This window comes from Prosopis cineraria, unplaced genomic scaffold (genome assembly GCF_029017545.1).
Source record: "Prosopis cineraria cultivar Desert tree isolate PC_DT_omini unplaced genomic scaffold, ASM2901754v1 PC9, whole genome shotgun sequence".
NCBI lineage: Eukaryota > Viridiplantae > Streptophyta > Magnoliopsida > Fabales > Fabaceae > Prosopis > Prosopis cineraria.
Window position 1 is genome coordinate 14,508,428 of NW_026555340.1, and position 23,633 is coordinate 14,532,060.

A 23,633-nucleotide genomic window follows, 5' to 3' on the forward strand; every position below is an offset into this window, starting at 1 on the left:
CTACAATGCCCAAAAGTAAAATTAACTCAAATTGTGATTTTTGATGTATCCAAAAAAAACTCAAATTGATATAAAAAAATTAACTCAAATTGGTTTGTCCAAAAAATAAATTAACTCAAGTTGGAATGTCATTATCAGGAAATGAAATGCTCCAACTAAGTTTGTACCCTAGAGGCTAGGACAATTGACTTCCAGTAGGTAGTAAGGTGATCTTGTATGGAAGGAATGTTGGCTCGTCCTATTTTGGAATCAAATTCTTAAAATTAGTTCACTCCTGAGGCAAATCGGAGGGTTAGCTTTTCTACAATTAGATGAAATGTGCTGAAGGATGTGCAAGTCCTGATGCTATCTAATATGAGTGAACATACCCAAAAGAGAGGTCAGCCTAAGAGAGGTTAAGGCCTACATGTATGAGCTGTTAGGCTTGAATTGTTGAATGAACTTACCTTTGATGAAAGGAGTATGGATATTGTAAACTTGACGTTGGAATCCATGAGTAATTGGAGGAAAACATAGCCTCTAGTATTGAGTAGAACCATCTTGAAGATTGCCATAATAGAGTCAATTAAGGCAAAGATCTAAGAAGCCTTGGTACTGAGTCTAAGAGGAGGTTAAGTTTGCAAACAATTGGTGTTGAAAATCTAGTAAACAAGATGTTTTGTTTGATAAATGTATTCTAGAAAGGGTGATTTCTAGTGATGTTACTTGAGAGATTGAAGAAATTAAATGAGGCAATGATATTTCCCTTATTTTATATAGTAAGTTTATTTGGATTCTCTTAAATTTTAAGGACAAAATTCTTAAAATGAAGGAAGAGTTGTAACATATTAAAAATTAAACCTCTTATTAATCAGAATAATTAAGGATTATTAAGTAAGATTAGTATATTTTTAGCCCTAGATGTGGGTTCAAAGCAAAATCAGATCAACCAAATTTCAAAATTGGAGAAAAATGAGGAAAAGTAGCTCTGTACCACATGTTGCAACACATATGTGGTATACCACTGTGCACGAGTCATAGAAATGCAAAGGAACTCTCTCTATACCATATGCCACAGTACATGTGACATGTGCCATAGTGTATGGACAAAATTATGCAATAATAAGTTATGAATCTAATGTGAAAACAGAGAGAGAAAGAGGGGGATAGGTAGAGGGTGATAGAGAAGATCTCAAAGCTCTGTTGGGGCTTGTTTTACTTAAGATTTAGGAACATTTTAGAACTTGTAATCACCTAAGGTAAGTTTTTCAAGCTCCATTCTTCTTTCCTATTCAATTTTTGAGTTAGGGCTTGTGTTGGAAAAGTAATTTTTAAAACTTTAGAGCTATGAGTCTGAATCCATTGACTTAAATGGATGAAAATGACATTTAGTTAGGTTAAGAGGAAGGTTGGATGCCTTAATGTTATTTAATAGATTTATTGATGAAAGTTGGAAATAAAGGGGATTATTCAAGCTTTTCGTCTTTAGTTTTGAAGTTTATGTAAGGTTGAGAATTAGGGTCTTGAATTTTTGGGATGAACCCTAAATATTGGAATAATAATTTTGGGTTGTTAGGTATTGTATTCAATATTACTTTTGTACTTACGAGTAAATTATACTTAATGGAAGTAAATGTACCCATTGGTTGGGAGTAAACTCAAGATGTTGATATTATAGTGTAGCTAAAGTGTTAAAAGAGGAAGTGAAGAGTTTTGAATGGTGATAGTAATGAGTATGGATATGGTTAATTATAAATTGACTATTCAAAGGTTTGAAGTAACTGAGCGAATCTATGTTATGTAGTTGTGTGTTAATTGATTTGCATTTCTAAAATGATAAGTGATTAGCAAGAATGATTGAAAATTTTATATTTGCCATTATGTAGTATGTTTTGAAAAGCATAAATGAGGCTATGATGAGCTTTTAACCATAATATAATGAATGGATGATCAAAATCAAATGTTTAGTTATGTTAATGATTGTGATATCTATGAAATATGTGATGATGATATTATAACATGATAATGATTGGTTATATGTGTTGTTGGGAGAAGTTGATATGACATGATGAGTAATGTGATGCAAGGAAATGATGATATGATGTAAAGTAGAACATGTGATGTTATGTGATTGTATTTATGGGTTTGTGTGCCCTTAGAAATGTATAATGAGGTAAGATACATGATAATTGCAATTCATATGTTAAATAATATTTGGGCACGCCATTGTGATTGATAACATGCTATATGTGATCATGTTAGAAACAAAAAATTTATTAAAATTATTTTATAAATTTTTATTTCAATAAATATAATACATAATAATACTTTAAATTTGGACTATCCAAATTAAAATCGGGATGGTCTAGGTGCATTGAATCTAGGTCCGATAAGAATGATATGCAAGTTGCTCTACTTCTCCATTGCTTGATTCTTGATTCAATCAATGCTTTCTCATATCAATTCTTGAATTTTTGTTTTCTGGGTTTAAATTTTATGATGAAAGTTTTCTTTCTTTCTTTTTTAATTTGATGCTACTCCTCACCACTAATTTTATTTTATTTTTTCTTTGAAAATTGATGTGAAATTTTTGTCTGCTAATGACTTATATGAGCATCTCCCCCAGTTTTATTTTTGCCTAACTCTTGACTTTTTTCTTGCATCGTCTTTTGCCAAGCTTATTTCTATGCTAATTAATTCTTTATTTTAAACACAAATTACGTATGATTTCACTGTCAAGTTTTGTCACTAGTGTAATTCAATGACACTCTTTGAAAAGTAAGATCAGATGTACCAAATTAGTAATCCCGTTAACATCATAAGGCTCCTTTTTCCCCTGTATTTTTTTTCTTTTTTGAAGTTGACTAAAAATTTCCACCTCTAAGGCCTTTGTTTTGTAGCTCAACCTTTGTGTTTGGAAACCTATTGATCTTATCCTGTGCTTAAAATGAATGTTTATTCATCTTATTTGGTAATTTATGGCATGAGATACAAGATTTCAAGATCATATTTGACTTTCATAAAACCTGAATTTTTCTATCCATAGGTCATTTACAATATCTAAAACCCTATATATGAAAATGGAATTTTTTTTTAGAATTTTATGATAGAGGACATCTAGAATTTTAAAACAAACCAAAGCATGCCTCGTTTACTTTTTCATACGTTTAGTTATGAATTATGTTTTATTTTTTACTTTGAAAGTTGATGTTAAACCTTTGTCTGCTAATGGCATTAAATGAAAAAGCAGACTGGATTGGCTGGTTCGACTAGTGAATTAGCTTGGTTTTTTGCTTAACCGAGTCTAGGAGTGACTCAGTGTAACTCGATAATTCAATGAGTTGGCTGGGTTGACAGGGTCACATTTTTTAAAATTTTTTAACACTAAATTCTAAAAACTTAAGAAAAAAACTAAAAAAGGCTTTAGACACAATACTTCTACTTCACTCTTTTACTCTTCATCTTTGAAGTTGAACACAGAATAGTTGAACTTAATCCCTAGCTTGGTCGTTGCTCTCTTGACTCCTGAACAAAGACTTCGTGAATTCATAGCCTTCGACCGTTGATGTTAAAGTAGTAAAGCTCCTCTTTGCCATTGTTACTCTCCTGGTTTGGCTTTAGACTTCTCTTTATGCTCCAACTTGATTGATCCTTAAGTTGAGTTGCCATTGCTCTCTTAAGTCCTAACTTAGTAAATCGCTAGTTGTAGCTGTCGATGTTGAATCAAAACTTGTCATGACATCACTCTCTTATCCTCAAGCTGATTGAACTTGATAAAGCTGTCGTTCTCTAAATGATTGAACATTAGTAGCCGTTAACCCGTCACTATCCTCTCCACCCTTAACTAGATCAATTAAAGCCCATTCTTTATTTTCTCTCTCTAATCTCAACCAAATCACTCTCCCTCTTGGTGAATCAAAACTCATCATGAGGCCTTCTATTAGTCATGCAAAGTTGTGACTTATTGTTATACTTTTTGGTGGTTGTATTTTTATAATTATTATTATATTTATATCTTGTATTAGATATTAATCTTGAATTTAGTTAAATGTTTTCATGATTAATGTATTTTTATTTAAATTTTATTATTTTAATTGTAATGCCCTACTCAACATTACCATTCAACCTTCCACACAATCTAATAAACAATTTAATTTTTTTTTAAAAGGGTTGGGATCCCAACTTAAAACATTTGAAAACCATTTGAAAACCACAGGGGTGAGCTGAGGACTCAATAAGTAAATAGTTTAATCAAACTAATCATATGTGAGAACATATAGTGCATATGTGAAGTGGCATAATAAACATATATTAAGTCACTTATCCACACATATAAAGATAGTATAATATGTATGATCCACAACACCTTATACCTTTCTTATGTCTTCCAACTGAGTTTGTGGGTTGACAACTCAATAGGACTAAGTCCATGTGACTAGACTAGTTTAAGCTCACTATTAATATAAGGTAGCTCTGGCCAAATGCGCCTTCAACCACTATGGACCACAGACTCCCCATGTCCATAAATACTAGGAGTGTTAATGCCCAATCTACCGCATGTAATATTGAAATTTTCAAACAATATAATGTTGAGCACCGAGACTTTCACGGTGCCAGTGTACCATATGAATTTGCAAATAATTCCAATAACACAATAGGATAAACTCCCACCCTCTGACAATGATCATGCCAAACATATGCTCAATGATCCAACACATAGCCATAACACAATTTTCACTAAAATGTTCATTTCTACTTAAACATAGTTTTGCAAATAATTACACTTGAAATAACATTTTGCCTTCGAAAACCACAACATTAAAAATATAGCTTTTCATTCCACTTTACATAGGATTTCTAACCATAATCATTTCATAATAACACTATACTAGTACAAAACAAGCATTAGCTTTACAAGTGAACACACAACCATCCAAGTACTCAAATAAAAAGTTTAAACAATCTACTTACCTTAACTCTTTTATCACTAAAAGGGTTACCATAGTCAAACAATAGGTCTACACGTGTCCACTAGTACCACAATGCATGGACAATAGCTAATCTACAAGATTAAGCCCTTAATTATTAATTCACACACTAAGTACCTCACTTATGACACCAATTTTAGGCACCATTACATCCAAATACTCCATTTATTTAATTTAACACCAAACATATTAAAAACTCTAAATCTTTACTCACATTATTCTAAATCTCTCAACTTCTACTTAGGGTTCATCCAACCTATAGCCAAAAATTTTAAATTCATACAAAACTTATAAAACTAAGGTTAAAGGCTTGATTTAACTCTCAATAACCTTGTCTAAGCTAATGGATTCGATTATTTCCCTAGAACAACCAAATGAAAGCCTCAATTATAAACAAAAAGCATCAATAATTCGCATAGAGAAAGAGAGAGTGAGAGTTATAGGAAGCTTACTAAAAGCTAAATCTTGCTTCAATTACTTTTAAACTGATCCTAAAGTTGAGCCCTAGCACCCCCTGATCGTCTCCCGTTCCCTCCTTGCATTCTATCTTTCCCTTTTTTGAGTTTTGGTCTGATTTTGCGAACTCATAAGTGCAGATTTTGCATGTGTGCCACGGCGCATTGACGCATCCACCATGGTGCATGGCATAGAGATGCCCAAACACGTTTTGGGCCTCTCTCCATGCCACAACCTGCTCAAATTCTGATTTAGCCATCGTCTGAGGCTATCCAATAATCTATTAGCTACATTAGTCTTTTAAAAATATCATTAATCAAAATTTACTTACTTTTACCATCATGCCCTTCTAAACACCTAAAATTCCCAAATTTGAAATCTAAGATATTACAATAACTATATGACCTAAGTGTACTTCACAACCATTACCATATGATTTTTGTAATTTTGTAATATCTTTTGAGCAGTAGTATGCTTAGTAATACCCAAAATGGATCCACATAAGATTTGCTATAGTTCAACACTTGTTCACTATCAAAAATGGTTAGAGGATGTACACTTGTCCATCACATAAACACATCTTTACTAACTACTTAATACTTCCGAGCAAATTTAATGATATCATAAATATTTCAAAATGCAATTGGGACCATGAGTGACAGACAAAATTTTCATAGTTAAGCATAATATTTAAAATTTAAGGCCATGAGGGATAGACAGAATCCTCATGGCATGATATTCAATTCAAGTCAAGGATCAAGAGAGATAGATAAGATCCTCTTAGTCATATAAATGCAGATAAAAAAAGAATTAGAGCTTATATGCTCTATAAAGTAATATGTGTCGTAAGTTGATACAAGATACATTGTATAATCTAAAATAAGAGGCAACATAAAGGGTGGTGTCTTATACACCAAATTTATGCCTGTAGTGCTTTCTTGGTTGAACTCGCTCCTATAAAAATGTTAACATTGGGAAATGAGATTTAGGAGTCTCAATAACCATTATTAATATTTAATGATATATATGGATGCAATTAATCAAGTGATTGCTAAGTGGATACACAAAACATTTAACTGAACAATATTTCTAAAAAAATTAAACAAATATTTGATTGCATGATTACACCTCATATCTTCCTTTTGCCATGCCAGGATGCCAAATCACCCAGTCAAATGTGAGTTGGATCAAGTTACATGCCACCCATTGAGTATAATGAGGGCTTATCATGTGGTAACATTTAACCATGCAAAAAATCCCCAACAACACAATAGTTCAAAATATCCCAACAAGTCATATATATTTCAAACAATAGAACAAAACATAACATAACAGTTTTCATGCTTTTAATCAATAATATACATATACACATTTTAACCTAGTTGGCAATAATTTTGAACATATATACTTATATATGTGTATACACACACACACACACACACATGTTTCCAAACAAATATGATTTTTTCAAACAATCAAAACAACATATAATTAATCACAAACACACACCACCACATATTAATCATGATTATCTTATGTCTTTGACAACACGTTTCCCTTTACAACATCACTTCCTCCATTTCCTTGGTCAACACAATTTACATAATCATTTAATAATATATGTATAATATAATTTTATAATTATCAATAACAATTAACTCTAATTATAGAGTTAAGGAGTCTAGATCTAGCTCACACTTAGTGCTAAATTAAGGTTAGTACCTACTTTAACTCTTCCAAAAATCATTTCCAAAATTTTCATATCATAATAAACTATATTTAAATCTCAAATCACTCTTAATATTCGAGTTTTATCCATCTATAATTCAAAAATAAATTAAAAAATTTAAAAATTATCCTTAAGCTTTAAATCACTATTCCATAGTCTCAAAAACATTTATTTATACTCAATTAAACTTTTAATAATCATAAATGTGTCCTAACATCTCAGATCCAATATAAACTCAATTATATAGATCTAGAATTTGACTCAAGATTCTCAAATTTGAGTTCCAACCTTAAAGAAATATTTTATAGTATTTATTATATCACTAATAACCTCAACATTTATTTTTCATTCATCACAACGTCAGATTAATTATCCTAAAGGATAATCTTAATCCAAAGATTTGCTTTACTGTATAAAATAATGATTTCATTAGAAGGCTATTGTTATTTAGAAAATATTTATGGAAGGAATTTTATAAATAAATAATTTTTTTAATATTAATATAAGTTGAAAAGTTAGAGCTTATTTGAGGAAAAAGTTAGAGCTTACTTGAGGATTAAAAAAAAAAAAGGGACACTCCTTTGTGCGCGAAAGTGAAGCAAACGTGAAGGGGGAAGAAAATAATATAAAAATAAGAACACGGGTCCTATAATTATGTTTAAAAACCCAATAAATTTCAATGAATTATTTAAATCTTTGGACCATGAATTGTGCTTTTTTCACAAATTGCTCATCAGCCACTTTTGCCTCCTGACACGAGTTTCACCAATTTTTATAACTGAGGAGATCCTCCACACATAGCCAGGCAATGTAGGACCTTTGTGGAACCAAAACTGGATACACAAAATAATCCTTGCCCTTTTTTTATTTACACACATTTAATCTTTACATTATATCTTAATTAAGTTAATAAACATTTCATATATGACTCTAAGCATAAATTTAATTCATAATTAAATATATAAACTTGTGATTAATCCCAAATAACCTTGTATATAATTTTTTTAAACCTCAAGCAATACAAATTTTAAATTTTAAATCTTCAATAAAACCTGAATTTTATAATTTATTTATTACATAAATATTAATATGTTACACAACAGGTTCCTTGAAATGAAACCACCCTATTTTTTTTTTTTTAAAAAAAAACTCAACTATACAGCAGTTATTGAAAACAACCGCTATATAGTTTGTTGAATAACTTGTCCAAAAAGATCCCAAAGTTAAGGCCATACTATATAATGGTTTTGCTCAAATAACTGTTTTATATTCAAAAATTATATAATGATTATTTTAAGAAAACTGTTATACAGATGGCTAAAAGGTTCTTATATACTAAAAATGGAATAAACAATATAAAAATTATTTCCAAATAACTATTATATAGACCCCTAATATAGAATGGTTAAAAATCGTTAAAGATTTTCTTGAGGAATATATAATGCTAGAATATATAGCAGTTAAAAACTGTTATATATAGATAAAAATAACTATTATATATATACACCCCTTTTTATATTAGTGTTTGCATGAAATTTACTTTCTTCTTCAATGTTCTGGATTGAATATCACATAATTTTTTGGGTAATTGTGGCGTTGAACATTCCTCATTTGAGAGATCCTAGGCACGATTCCAAGCCAATTCTTTTTGTCAATTTCTACATCATTTGGTATTAGAGTGTATGTTTCTCTAATATGTTGAACCTTTCATTCCATTCCCTTTTCACATTCATCTTCATTTTATCATCCATCCATCCTTTCATATGTATAAACCATTCACCCACTTTTCCATGTATTTATATTCTTTTCCATTTATCCTCAAAACTTAACAATCAACATTGGACTGTTTTAACATAACAAGAAAGGTTGGCTTCTTTTATAAAATTAATAATACTCATGGCTACTGTCGACATAAAAGTACGATAAGCTCTTTGAAGAAAAAAAAATTCTGTATATTTTTGCATCTTAACACTTTGTTTAATTTTGTTTTGGACTTTGATGGTTTTAATTTTATGTCATAGTCCTTGCATTAAAATATCAAGGAGGAGGCATCAATGGCTCAAGGTTTTTTTCCTCCTTTATTTATTTATTTATTTATTTTTTGTTTTAAGATCTTGGAGAGAAATCCCAGAAAAGCGGCTGCCAGGTTTACAACTCCTAGACATTGATAAATGTGGTAGGCATTTGATGATGAAGAAGAAGATGATAAGTTAGTAATAGGTTTTTGAGACTAATTAATTTTGAAGAATGCTTGGTGAGGTCTAGAAGGCGATCACATGCAAGGACGGAACCAAAGCAGCAAATCTCCGCGCCGGGGGGGGGGGGGGGGGGGTGGATTTTATAAGGATAAATGTTTATTTTATTTTTTTATTTTTAATATTTATTGTCAATATATTTTTATACCATTTTATTAGAGACGGTAAAATTTTTCATCCATAAATTTATTTTAATTATCAATTTAGTTTTGAAGTTTTAACTCTATGAATCAAGTCTTTAAAATCTTATAACCATACAAAATTAATCCTTATATTTTAAAGAAAATAAAGATTAATTGTGTATAATTATGAAATTTTAAACACTTGATTGACAGAATCTAAACTGCATGAGCCTAATTGATATATTAAGACAAACATGAAGAAATAAAAGTTTCATTATAGCATCATTTTATAAGAAAAAATTACATATAGTTTTTATGGAATAGTTTTACTTATAAATAAGTCTTATAAAATTTAGAAACCATAACTATATCCCTTGAGACTTAAGTGTAATTTAAAATTAGGATGTAAATATATTTTTTTTTTGAAGAAATGCATTCATAATCAAAACAAGGTTACATCAACGATATATGACATGCTAAAACACCCTCATCATCCACTGCCTCTTGTAATCAAGGTGGACGATAATCAAAAGTATAAAAGCTAACATCTAATCTATGAGACATCTCAGCAAAATAGGGTGTAAATACAATACTACCCTTACTTGTAATGCTTGAGTAGTTTAACTATTAGATATATGAAATTACATTTGTAAAAAGTTTAAGTAGTAGTTATAAATTATTGATAAAGTAATTATAAATAATTAATGTTAAATTTTATTAGTAACACATTATCAATTTAACTATTAGATATATAAAGTTTTAGCTGTAAAATATTGAAGTGAAGGTGATAAATTACTAATAAAGTAGTTATAAATAATTAAAATTACACTTTATTAGTAATGCATAATCAATTTAACTAAGGTTAAGGTGCATTTTTACCCTTAATTTTTTCTTAAGAAACTTAGCCTTGGACACCTTGTATTAATAAGTGGGGCAATTTTATCCCTAAATTATTTTTTCAAGGAGCAAAAAACCCCTTCTATAGGGTTCTCTAGCACTCCTCAAAAATATTTTAAGAATAAAATTGTCTCACTTATCAATATAGGGTGCCCCAATGCTTCTTGAGAAAGTTCAAAGGTAAAATAATACTTTAACCCTTTAAACTATTATATATATAAAACTATAGTTGAATGTTGAAGTTATAGTTATAAATTACTAATGAAAAAGGTATACAATTAGTATTAAACATATAACACCTGATCGGTTTAATTATTGGATATGTAAAATAAAATTGTAAAAAATTAAAGTGATAGTTGTAAATTATTAAATTGATGTAATGTATTTTTAATAGAGATATTATTTATTTTGTACCACAATTTTAATTATACTCAAGTCTCAAAAAAGCTATTATGTTTTTTTAAATTTTATGAGGTTTATTTTTAAACAAGTATATTCTGTAAGACCTGTAAGTAATTTTTTTCATTTATATTGAATAAATTATTTAAAATTAAACATAATCAAGAAAACATTTTTTAAATAATACATAAAAAATACATTCTCATGATTTAGGAGAATGGTAATGATGAAAATTAAAAGATTTATCATTACAGCCGTGAGTTGATAAAGAGACATAATATGGATAATCAATTCTCCATGCTCATCATTTCTAAATCATAAAGAGGTAACATGTGTGTAAGTCGATGAGAAAGGAAAGAAAAAGATGAGAAAGGAATGCAATATTAGAAAAAATTTTAAATAAACTTAATGTATCACGTCATTTATAATCTATTCAATAAAATTATACCAACTCAATTAAATAAAGTTGTATGGGCCATTACTTTTATGATTTTTTTATAATATAATATTTATTTAATTTCTTACATTTTCTTTCTTTACTATTATTAATAAAAATTAATTTATAATTGATACTATTTAAATGTGTGTTTTTTTATTAGATGGACTATGGATGATGTAAAATATTAGGTTCATTTAAGAATTTCTTTACATAATAAGAGAGACAAGGGGCACAATCAAAAATACAAAATGCTCAATATTATAATTTTTCTCTTTGATCTAATCTCTCTCTCAAGTCTCACGTATTAAGGAGACAAAAAACCATGCTTGGGCCTGACCACGTGTATTGAGAAGACAACCTAAATAGTTGGCTGGATTAAGATTTGGCAAGTTTGGCAAGAAATGAAGGGCCATTTTGATGTGCCACCAACTCTTGTTAATCCACATATATATCTCCAATGATAGAGCTAAGATCATGGATAAAAAATAGAGACAAAACCAAATTTAATATAAGAAAAGCTTTTTTATTTTCTTTCAAATTTACTATTTTTCTTTCCTTCTTTCTTTCTTTTTTTTTTTTTTTTGCTTTTAATTCAACATTCAGTTGCAGACTTTGCAAGTATAGTAAATTGATAAAAAACATTCAATAAGTTTACTCAATTCTTGAATTTTCATCATTTCAACCTTCATTGCCTTTTTTTTTTGACTAATCCCTGATTAGTATTTAGGACAAGGATGACGTGAGTTTGTTTTAGTCAAATTAAGTTTTTTTGTCCCCATTTTTTAAAGGATTAATAAATGATATTGGTATTTTAAGTATAGTAAAATTATGATATATTATTTACTAGCTTTGTGTTAAAATTTTAAATTTTTAGATCTAGGCTAAAAAGTAAGATTGAAATGGATTTACAATTTCAAATATTAAAAATAAGGGTTGCATGGTATAAGAGGGAGAGGTTGCAAAGTGAAAATGTGAAAACTCATAATCCTATACATGTCATGTTTTTTCTAAGTGATGGGCCATATGCCCCTCCTCAACTACAGGTGGCTTAGCCACTGCATATCTCTCCTAGTCTCTTCAAAAATTAAAGAAAAATATGTTATTAAAAAATGAGTTTAGAGTTTAGACACTTATAAATTGATAGTTTTAGTAGCTAATTTATCATTTAAATTTTTCCCCCCTTTAATACCACTATCAAGGCCGAACCAAGAGTTGGAAGGGGGAATTTTAGCTTTGATAAATTTATTTTGTAATTTTGTAATATTTAAAATAAAAATGTTATTAAATACTTTTATAATAGAGAGAATGACAGAGAGGTTTTAAGGAAACCAATTAATTTCAATTAAATTTTAAGTGCCAAATTTTAAAAATTTACAAGTTTAACTCTCAATTGTAACTTCGTTGTAATGAATTTATAACTTTTATTTCAAATTTAACAGATAAAATAAATTTATTTATTCTTTAATCATATTAAAATTTAAAAAATAAGTTACAAATTCATCACAATAAAGTTGCACAATTAAGAGATGAACTTATAAATTCTTGAAGTTTGGTACTTGAGACATAATTTAAATTATTTGGTCCTCTTGAAACCTATTTGTCATTCTTCTTTTATAATATAAAAAATCATAAGATAATAATAATCATTTAGAATTGTATAATATTTAAAAAAAAATTAAAGTTAATTCTTACTCTATCTATTTAATTAGTATTATAAGGAATTTTTGTAAGCATGTTTAAAAAATATAATGCATTTTGAGTCTTACAAGATATTATGGTTTTTCTACAAATGTCCTTAATTAGGGGTATAATTAGTAAGTTTTTTTAATTGACAAGTGTTAAATAAGAATATATAATTTTAAATGCAATTAACTAACTTAGTTTGTGATATAAATTAGTTAAAACTATCTTATAATGTTAAATAGATATAATATTTTTTTTATATTTATATATGAACTCAAAAACTACAAATACTAATAAAATGTTTAATATTTTCATCATGTATCAATAATATACAAATAAGACATTTAATCATGTGTGTGTGAATGAGGGGCGGAGAGTATATTAAAAAAAATGGTGGGGAGGTCACCCAATCCACACACAAGATGCACATCATATACATATTTATTTGGGGTTGTGGGGTTAGAGGGGAGCATGGCCCTCTCACCATACACTTAGGTCTGCCTTGGCCACTGTGCCTGCCACCTTTTATTTTGGTAAGTCTAGCAGGCTATAAATGGCTATTATGTTGCCACCCTCTTTTGTCAATCCATATCTCTCCACTGCTTACTTCCTATTCCCACGTTAGTCTCTTCCTCGAACTTTGTTGTGTGTGCGCATGCGCGTGTTTGTTTTGATTTTTTCCGTGAATGGATAAAAAGGAAAGGAAGAAAAACTTTTAAGACTACTAGTAAATCACCATGTCTCCTCCTGCCCTTGCTACCACACCATCAAGTTTCTGTCAAACCATTTGTGTCACTGGTGCCGGCGGCTTTATTGGCCCAGGGACTATCAAACTTCTTTAGTGAGAGTTTACACTGTTCGAGGCACTGTCAGGAATCTAGGCAATTTATGAACCAAAGTTCTTTGAATTTGAATTCATAGAATATATGGATTATAATTTAATTCAAATTTAAATTCATGTTTTAATTTTGTAAAAAAAATTCATGTTTTAATTTATTATAATTTTTTTATAATTTTAAATTTCCTCTAGATCCTAGCTATTTGAAAGGAAAAATAGCAAGCTCAAATGAATTATTTTTAATTTAAAATGAGTTATTATTAAAACCTGAATGGATACTTGTTGATAAAAGACTAACTCGAATAAACAAGTATCCATTTGATTTTTGACAACAATTGATCCCTAACTGATACTTCCTCCATTCAAAAGTATAAAACATTTTTTGAGGAGTTGGATGTTAAAAAATGTAAAACATTTTTAATTTTTCGAAGTGTAATCATTGTCGTTTTTTTAAAAGTATCCATATTGATGGTGACTTTATATTTATTATAAGATAGTTAATAAGAATAAATTTAAAAAGATAGAGTTAATTTGAAAGTGGGTAAGAATTTTATTAAAGTAAAATTTAATTAAAAATATCTCATATAGTTTTAAATGAAGGGAGTATAAATTTTAGTCAATAATCCTTCGTTACTATTTTCCCTATTTAAAGTTCTTGATACTCCAACCCTATTGTTTCATTTGTATTTTACTATCAGTGACTTTGTTATTCTCGTCTTTCCTTTTATCTCTCATTTCTCATCTCTCACCAATTGAGGAATTTGGGTAAGCTCGTCAATCCTAATATTTTATTTTTGCTTCAAATATTAGCTTGTCTCTTTGCTGCATTTAAAATTTTTACACTGTTTGAATAAAGAATTTTGAATGTATTATTTAAATCAAAAATTTAAATTTAAATTTATCAATCCAAATGCTGCCTTAAAAATGTTTTGTTTTCATTTTTTATAAGGGACTAATAATATATGATCTAATATTGTTTTCAGTTCCCTTCTATAAAACTTATTACTTTTATTTTTTAAAATATGATTTCTATACACAATAAAAATACAGAAATAAATATAAGATTATATTGCAACAAACTTATATTGAATATACTTAAAAATATTACATAATAAAGCCATTTTTTGTGGCGTTATTATATTTTTTTCTAGCTTATGATATTCTTATATAAGGTTAAGAAACAATAATATAAGATAACAATGGTGTTTAAAATCCAAGAAAACTGAGCACACCAAATTAACAAACCAACAAAAACTTATCAATGCTAGTCATTAATGAGATTTGGTTTGGCTTTAAGCATTTCAAATCCAAACACTACAAAACAATATATTGAGATTGCGTTTTTTAGAGCATTTTATGGAGACTAAAATTTTATGGAGACTAACACAACCACACCCCAAAACAAAAAAAAAATGGAAGCGTTCTCAAATATATATATATATATATATTGTTCCCTCTCTTTCTAGATCAAGGTTTAACTTCATCTCACACATTATTGTGAAATTTGGTGGCGATCGATCAGATGATTCTAAGAATGAACACTTGAAAAAGCTAGAAGGAGCACATGAGAGGCTAACTCTTCATAAATTTGATCTTCTCGATGATCTCAAGTCCTTGAAAGCTGTTATTAGTGATTGAGACGGTGCTAGATACTGCCTCTCCCATCACAAACAATCCTGTGAGTCTGTCTTCGTATTTATAAATATATTTTTAATTTTCTAACTCTATATAATATTTTAATTTGAACTTTTAATTTTGAAAAGTATTTTTTTTTTTCAATTATTCTCTAATCCCAATGCTTTTAGTTTTAAATGACTATATTTTTTTCTATTCATTGTTATTTTAAAAAAATAAATTTAATATATTAACATTTGAAAATATTTTGTTAATATTTAAAAATTTAATATATTCATTTTTATAATGAAATTAATGTTGTTAGGGTTAAACGATTGAAAAATATTTTATAAAATTAAGAAAATAATATAAAATTTTGTGTAAAACTAAAAGAAAAAAATATACTTTAACTAAATAAATATTATTTTTTTAAAAAATATAATTTTAAATATTTATTAAATTATATAAAGATGAAATTTATTAATATAAAACTATAATAATATAAAATACTAATTCTTTATACAATCAATATTTTTATAAATATTATAAAATAATACTGTCTTTAATTTTAGTAGTTATTAAATAAAATTTATTTACTTCCCTTTTAATATTAGAGGAGAATTATATATAAATAACGAGTACAAATGTTATTTCTAATTACTCACGTAAAAGGCCAAAATATAATTTCGACTAACCATTATTTTAGTAACTAAATTGATATTAATTTTCTTATAAGATATTTTATTTGCAATTTTATGGGTCATTTTTATAATTTTCAGGTTTTATTTTGTGATATTATTCAACTAACAGTTAAAGTTATTTTTTTTTAATGACAGAGAGCTTAACGCACCATTTGTAAATGTTGAAAGGAAAAATGTACTTTATTCGAGGCAAAAGATGAGTAGAGATAAGATACGGTTGTGCTATTCTAAAAATGTTCATCTTAACATAGCACTTAACCTTAATAGTAAACTCCAACTACAGCTAACAGGTGACCTAGGGAAGCATCTGGGGATTTCTCTCATTATCAAAGAGCTTCATATAATTTGTTTGCCCCTATTCTTGACAAAACTAAGACACATATGTCCGGCTAGCAAAGGAAATTTCTTACAGTAGCAGGAAGGTTAACTTTGATCAAATCTGTAATTAATGCAATGCCTAGCTATTATATGTAGACAATGATCATACTAAAGAGACTTACTTTTAAGATAGAAAAGAAATGTCGGGGCTTTCTTTGGGGTGACAATCAAGAAAGTAGAAAGGTACATCTTGTTGCTTGGAAGGATGTGATTCTAGACAAGAAACAAGGAGGATTGGGAATCAAGGATTCAACTGTACAAAATAAAGCCTTTGTCTTCAAACTTCGCTGGAAAGTCCTTGTTAATGATAAATCATTAGGGGTGCAAGTTTTAAAGTCCAAATATAAGTGCGGGAACACAATCATGCCAAAGGTTGATAAGAAAACAAGTGCCTCACTAACTCGGAGAAGCATTGTTAACTGCTGGGAGCAATTTGTGGAGGGATTAGGAAAGTGGACTGGAAATGGTCTAGACATCAACTTCTAGACAGACCTATGGCTTTTTTGTGACGTGCCTTTGGCCCACTTTGCTTTATTGAATCGCTTTGATGCTAATAGCAAAGTGGCCGAATTTGTTAATAGTGAGGGAGTATGGGATATTTCCAAAATCAGAGTTTGGCTGCCTAGCCATATCATTAGTCTAATAACTCACACTCTTGTTCCGAAAGATGAGAGAGGAGAGGATTCTTTTTTATGGCACCCATCATCTGATGGAATTTTTCTATTTCATCTGCTTATAAATTTCTGAGTGCAAGTACTCCGTCCATGATGGGAGAGCTTTGGACCAAAATTTGGAGATGGTCAGGCCCAAAGAAGATCAAATACATCTATGGTTGATTACAAAAGGAAAACTACATGCAACGGCAATGAGAGCTAGCTGAGGACTACAAGAGTTAGATTCTTGCCTGCTGGGTTGTAATGAGAAGGAGGATATCATGCACCTATTGCGTGATTGTCCTCATGCAGAAGCTAGGAGGAAAATGATAGTTAATTTGAAGTTATGAGACAAGTTCAAAAGCCTTACAGGTGAGAATTAGATCTTATGGAATATGAAAAGTAGTGTTGGTAATTCTCTTGTTAAAGCTATTCTATGGGATGTTTTATTTGGATATATGTGTTGGGAAATTTGGTGCTATCATTGTTCTATGAGAAGAAGATGCTTTGTACAGTAGAGATCTCATTTTGTGTGTCTCAAGACCTTAAAATGAAAGAGACACTACAAGGATTGGGTAGGATTGCCACAGTCAACATGGTAAGATGGGTTCGACCTCAGGATAATGAGGTGCATTTGGATGTAGATGGCTCGTTGAAGAAAGGCATATCTAGAAGTGGAGGTGGTATTAGAGACAGAAATGCAAACTAGGTTGCGGGATACCGTTTTACAGTGGGTAGCTCTCCCCTCGCTATCACAGAAATTGTAAGCCTCATTCAAAGAATATAGATTTGCAATTCAATAGGCCTATTCAGGGTGAATGCCTACGTGGATTATGTTGAAGTTATTCACCTTATAACCAGACAGGATGTGAATCACCATCCTTATAAGGAAGTCATTGAGTATGCTAGGTTTTTGTCATTCAACAATTGCTTTGTTTCTTTAGAATTCATGTATAGAGAACTTAATACCTGTGCACATCTTCTTGCTAGTCAAGCTTCTGTTGTTATAGGTTATTTTTGCTATTATGATCAACCCTTACCTTTTTGTGTTGAGATGGTGGATGATGATAAGAAGCATTCTACCACTGTAACTTAATTTGCACTCCGTCTTTTGAGTAATGTTATCCATGTTTATGCAAAAAAGAAAAAAGAAAAAATTGTACTTTCTCCATCTCAAATTATAAAATATTTTTAAATAAAATCTCACACACCAATAAATTTCATTAAACACATTTAACAACCTTATTTTTCCAAAACAAAAGTATAAACTTTTAAGAATACCCTTCATTTAATAACTTTAAATCTACAACTAATTAGTATTAAATAGAGAAAAAGAAAGGGTAATATTAGAATAAGCCTATTTAATGAAACATTAATCTTCTCAAAGTATTTTATAATTTGAGATAGAAGGAATACTGTCTTTAAGTTTGGAATATCATATGCTCCTAAGTGAATAGATGAGGGATATTCCTACTTGAAAATTAATTTAATATGAGGATGATGCATGTCACAGGAAGAGATGGTGAAGCCGCCGGTAGTGCAGGGGACAAGGAATGTGATCATAGTAGTTGCGAAAGCAAAAGTCCAAAGAGTTGTGTTGACATCATCCATTAGAGCAGTCTATATGGACCACAATAGGAGCATTGACATGGTGGTTGATGAGTGGCGTTGGAGTGATTTGGAACATTGCAAGAACGAGGTAAATAAATTCCACCCAATATTTTATGGAAAGACAAGTAGATCTTAGATTTTATGATCTACCAACCAGTTAGGTTAGTGATTGAACCAATAATATAATAATTAAATTAAAATAACATTAGTCACATGTATAAAATTTACAATATATCTTTTGTTGATACATGATTTTATAACTCAAAAAGCTAGAAAAGTGACATAAAGAGTGATAAATGATAAGCAATCAAAAAAGAAATTATGCAACAGAAAAAGAGAGACAAACGATAATATATTAGGCCTTCTTAAATAATTTTGCCTAAGACCACAAACTCCTTAATATGATCCTCAATATTAGACATTCAAAATCCATACATACATTGGTTGTGTGTGTGTGTGTGTGTCTATATATGCAGTTGTATTAGACATCCAAAATCTATATATATAGATAGTACTAAATCCAACCAAATAGCTATTTGAAGTTTTGATGAATGAATAACTTCAAGCGCAATCATTGAAACACTCAATAAGTAAGATTGAGTATGTGGCTTTGTAGAATTGGTCCTGCTATGGGAAGACAGTGGCAGAGTAAATAGCATGGGAAGAAGCAAGAGTAAGAGGAATGGACTTGGTTGTGGTGAATTCAGTTTTGGTGATGGGACCATTGCTTCAATCCACCATAAATGTAGCCACAATGCACTTTCTTAAGTATCTCAATGGCTCTGTTAAAACCTAAGTAAATGCCACTCATGCTTATGTTCATTTTAAGGATGTGTGGCATTAGCCCATATTTTGGTTTATGAGACTCCTTTTGCTTTTGGTTGTTACATGTGTTCTAAGAGTTCACCCCACCGTGGAGAAGTGGTTGAAATTCTGATGAAGTACTTTCCAGAATACCCCATTCCTACTAAGTAAGTCCTTGTTTTAAGTGTAAAAGAAAATTGGCTTTTAAACTATAGGTTTATGAGTGTCAAGGATCCTAAATTCATGTTTGGCGCAATGTTCAATTTTAACTTTTAATAACAGTTCAATTTATCTTCTACCATTAACAAAAGTTATCTTTGACTATTAATTGACAAAAAAGAACAGTAAAAATTACAAAAAAAGATCAATAAAATTTTCTCGATCCTTTTCTGTAATTTTTGGATACTTCACTATAATTTTTGTCTTTTGTAACTTTTGAAAATTTTTAATTATTTTTTAGTTAACTAACAGTTAAAATTAACTTTTGTTAATTGTAAGGATTAGATTATACCATTTTTAAGAGTTAAAAGAAAATATTGTATCAAAAATGAATTTAAAGTTTCAAACACTTTTAAACTTATATTTTAGAGGTCAATTTATCATTTAATTCTTTTTTTATTCAGAAAAGATAAATTAAAGATATTTTTGTGTGTTCTATAATCTCAATTTTCAAACATAATTCTTGTAGTTCATCCAAAAAAAAAACACCATAATTCTTGTAGACTTTGTGGATTGATTCCCTCATGATTCTTGTTTTTCTTCAAAATTTAGAATGACTTTGACTTAGATGCGGTTGAATTTAACTGTGATATATATATATATATATATATATATTGTCTCAAGCATATGTTCAGATGAGAAGAATCCAAGAGTAAAACCCTACAAATGCTCAAAGCTAGGGGTGCACATGGGCAGGGCTGGGCTGGGTAGAAGCTTGCCCGATGCCCAGCCCGAAGAATGTATGGGCTGCAAAATGCAGCCCGAAGCCTAGCCCAGCCCACAAAATGCCCCATTAGTTTGGGCTGGGCTGGGCTGACTGGACAGCTTTGCCTAGCCCATCAAATAATCACTCTACCCATTAAATCACAACTCTTTTTATCATTTTGAAATAAAACTTTCACAAATCAACAATAGTCCTATGTATCAACTCAAAATAGCATCCATAAAATCAAAAATCATAAATCCACAATATCTAATTATCCATAATTCAACACCCTACTTGAAAACAAGTCTTGGCACAATATCAAATTATCCATAATTGAATCCAAAATAACAGCTATGATCATTGAAAATAACAAATTTCACAAAAGCTTGGAGTATCATATGAGAAACAACAATTTGAAAGAGTAGACTCCAATTCACAAAAGACTTCTTCCCAACTCCCAACCTGCATGAATGGAAGAAGAAAAGTATGTCATAACTAAACAGATTAAAATCCTTATTCTAGGCAAATGCATAGTAAATCTTGAATGGAGTAAAAGGAAACTCACATGCAAGCTAACATTTGCTCTGGAATGCATCAGATCTGCCGTCCTCTAGATAAAAGGGGTCAAAAGAAATAAAATCTACAATAGCCAAGCATAACTTTGGTAAATAGCAAAGCAGAATAAAAGGGGCCAGCAGGGGGCATGCATGCATAAGGGACCTATGACTAGTGTCCACTTCATCCAACTTAACCAAATTTACACACTTGTTATTTAATTTTTCAAAGAGTTAATAAAGGGTCAAGATATACTTGTAAAGAAACACTTTAATCAACACTAGCAGCCGCATTCTCCCCTCTAAGTGTTGCATCTAAAGACAAAAAATTACATTAATATAAAAACTAAAATAAAGGGTGTATTTGTGCATGTGTAAACTTTAGAAAAAAATGTTACTTGTAAGCTGAATAATATTTTCTGTCTCATTAAAGTTATCGAACTCATGGAGCTTATCAACCAACTCAGAGAGAGATTGCCCACTTTACAGCCAATTTTGCCCATAAATCAATGCTTCTGTCATTTTAGGAGATAAAGAGCTCTTATATTGATTAACTACACATCCACCAGTACTAAATGCAAACTCAGAAGCCACTGAAGAAACTGGCATAGCCAATACATCTCATGCCACGTGGGAGAGAATTTTATATTTTTCAGAATTTACTTTCCACCATGATAGTATGTCAAACTCAAAATCAGATGATGAGATTTCAGCTCTAGAATCAGTTGCAAGATATCTATCTAGCTCACTTTGTGGATCCATTAAAGTTCTTTTCTTTAAAGACTCTAACCACATTACCCTTGGATCCTCAATGTCGTCGTCATCATCATCATCATCATCAAGAAAGGGCAATGAACTTGTAGATGCATTACTAGCATGGGTAGGCCCTGATTCAGTAGAAATTCTAACAGAATACTCATCAAACAATCGATACAAACAAGTTTTGACATTATCCATCATCAATGTACATTCTTTAGGGTTACTGAAAAGGAGTTCAAACATGTGATTTACATAAACTAATTTGTACCGAGGATCCAAAATCACAGCCACAATCAATAATGGATTCATATTATCTACCTGACCCAAATACTTATCAAGCTTCATATGCATCTTAAAGCTCATATCTACCAAAAAAGTATTACTACTGCTTCCAATATGCTTCTGCAACATCTGCTGAACAAGAGAAATTTGATGGAAACAATCATTTGATGTTACAATAAGGGAGCTTGAAAATTTCAAAGTTATGTCATAAAAGACCTTTAAGAATTTAATGAAGACTTTAGCATTTTTCCAATCATCAAGAATAGGGCCAGAGAAAATACCTCCCTCTTGCTTAGAGTTAAAGAATGCAATATAATCATCATCTTCATCACGCATCCGCTCAAACACCTTTTGAAACTTCATTGTAGCTTCTAACATCAAATATGTTGAATTCCATCGAGTACTAACATCAAGGCAGATAAGGCTCTTAGTTTCTATTTTTTTAGATTCAACCTAATTTTTAAACTTTAGAAACCGTGAAGGAGAAGACCGAACATATCTCATAGCACTTCGAATGGCTTCAAAACTATCTTTCATGGGTTTGATGCCTTCATTGACCACCAAATTAAGAACATTGCACAACATCTTAATTGTAGATAGTCTCCTCCACAAATTAAGCCCTTCCAACTTCTCAACCTCCTTTTAAGATATCCCAAAGCCGTGTCATTAGATGAAGCAATATCCATAGTTATGCTAAACACATTAGCAATACCCCAATCCAATAAGCATTGCTCAATGGTCTTCCCTATAATCTCACCTTTATGATTTTCAATCATAACAAAACTTAAGATCCTTTTGTGAAGCTTCCATTCATTGTCAATAAAATGTGCCGTCAAACACAAGTAATTGAAATTTTAGTTTAACGTCGAGTAATCTGTCGTGAGATAAACACGCTTAGAACATTGCTTCAAGATCTTCTTTAGCACTTTTACTTCACCAAGATATAGCTGCCACACATCCCTTGCAATTGTTGTTCTTGAAGGGATTGGAAAGCGAGGTTCAAACTCATTCAACAATTTCTTAAATGCAGGCTTCTCAACAATTCTGAATGACTGCTCATCACAAATAATAAATTCAGCAAGAGCTCTTCTACACCTCTTCTCATCATATAAGTGAGTGACTATAGATTTTCCTTGCCCACTTGTCCCACTAGATAATAGATTTATCATTACTTGTTTCTTATCTTTGGTGGCCTTGTGAGGGTTCTTTGGATACTTTGGGATGTGCCTCAACAAAGAATGTGTCCCATGGCATGATGGATTAAAAGCATAAGTCATGTGGCAATACTTGCATACTGCTCTATGCTCCCCATTAGTTTCTTCTATAGGCAACCTAATAAAGTAATCCCATACCTCTGATGTATACTTGGGTTCCTTTGCTTTCCTTTTTTGACCCCTTTTCTCAGCATCTGTCACTTGTGTGACATGTTCTGTGGGTGTTTGGGTGGGAGGAGCACAGGGGGAAGAGAAGGAGGTGTAGTGGGAGGGATAGATTGAGGGGGAGGGGCAGGGGTTGCTGTTTGTGTAGGGGGAGTATGGGTTGGGGTTTGTGTAGGTCCAGTAAAGGT

At 30.4% G+C, this 23,633-nt stretch overlaps 1 protein-coding gene and 1 pseudogene across 1 annotated transcript; one reads left to right on the forward strand and one right to left on the reverse strand.

The window, feature by feature from the left end:
* Positions 1-13,684: 13,684 nt before the first annotated feature.
* LOC129319585 (cinnamoyl-CoA reductase 2-like) lies at positions 13,685-19,717 on the forward strand (annotated as a pseudogene).
* A 3,203-nt stretch (positions 19,718-22,920) lies between these two features.
* Positions 22,921-23,343, reverse strand: LOC129319586 (zinc finger BED domain-containing protein DAYSLEEPER-like). Its single transcript, XM_054964685.1, has one exon. The coding sequence runs from the start codon at positions 23,341-23,343 to the stop codon at positions 22,921-22,923; it is 423 nt and encodes a 140-aa protein (XP_054820660.1).
* Positions 23,344-23,633: the final 290 nt, after the last annotated feature.

Excerpts from the sequence above, each read along its gene's own strand:
- LOC129319586 (XM_054964685.1), bottom strand. The coding sequence starts at position 23,343 with ATGACTTATGCTTTTAATCCATCATGCCATGGGACACATTCTTTGTTG.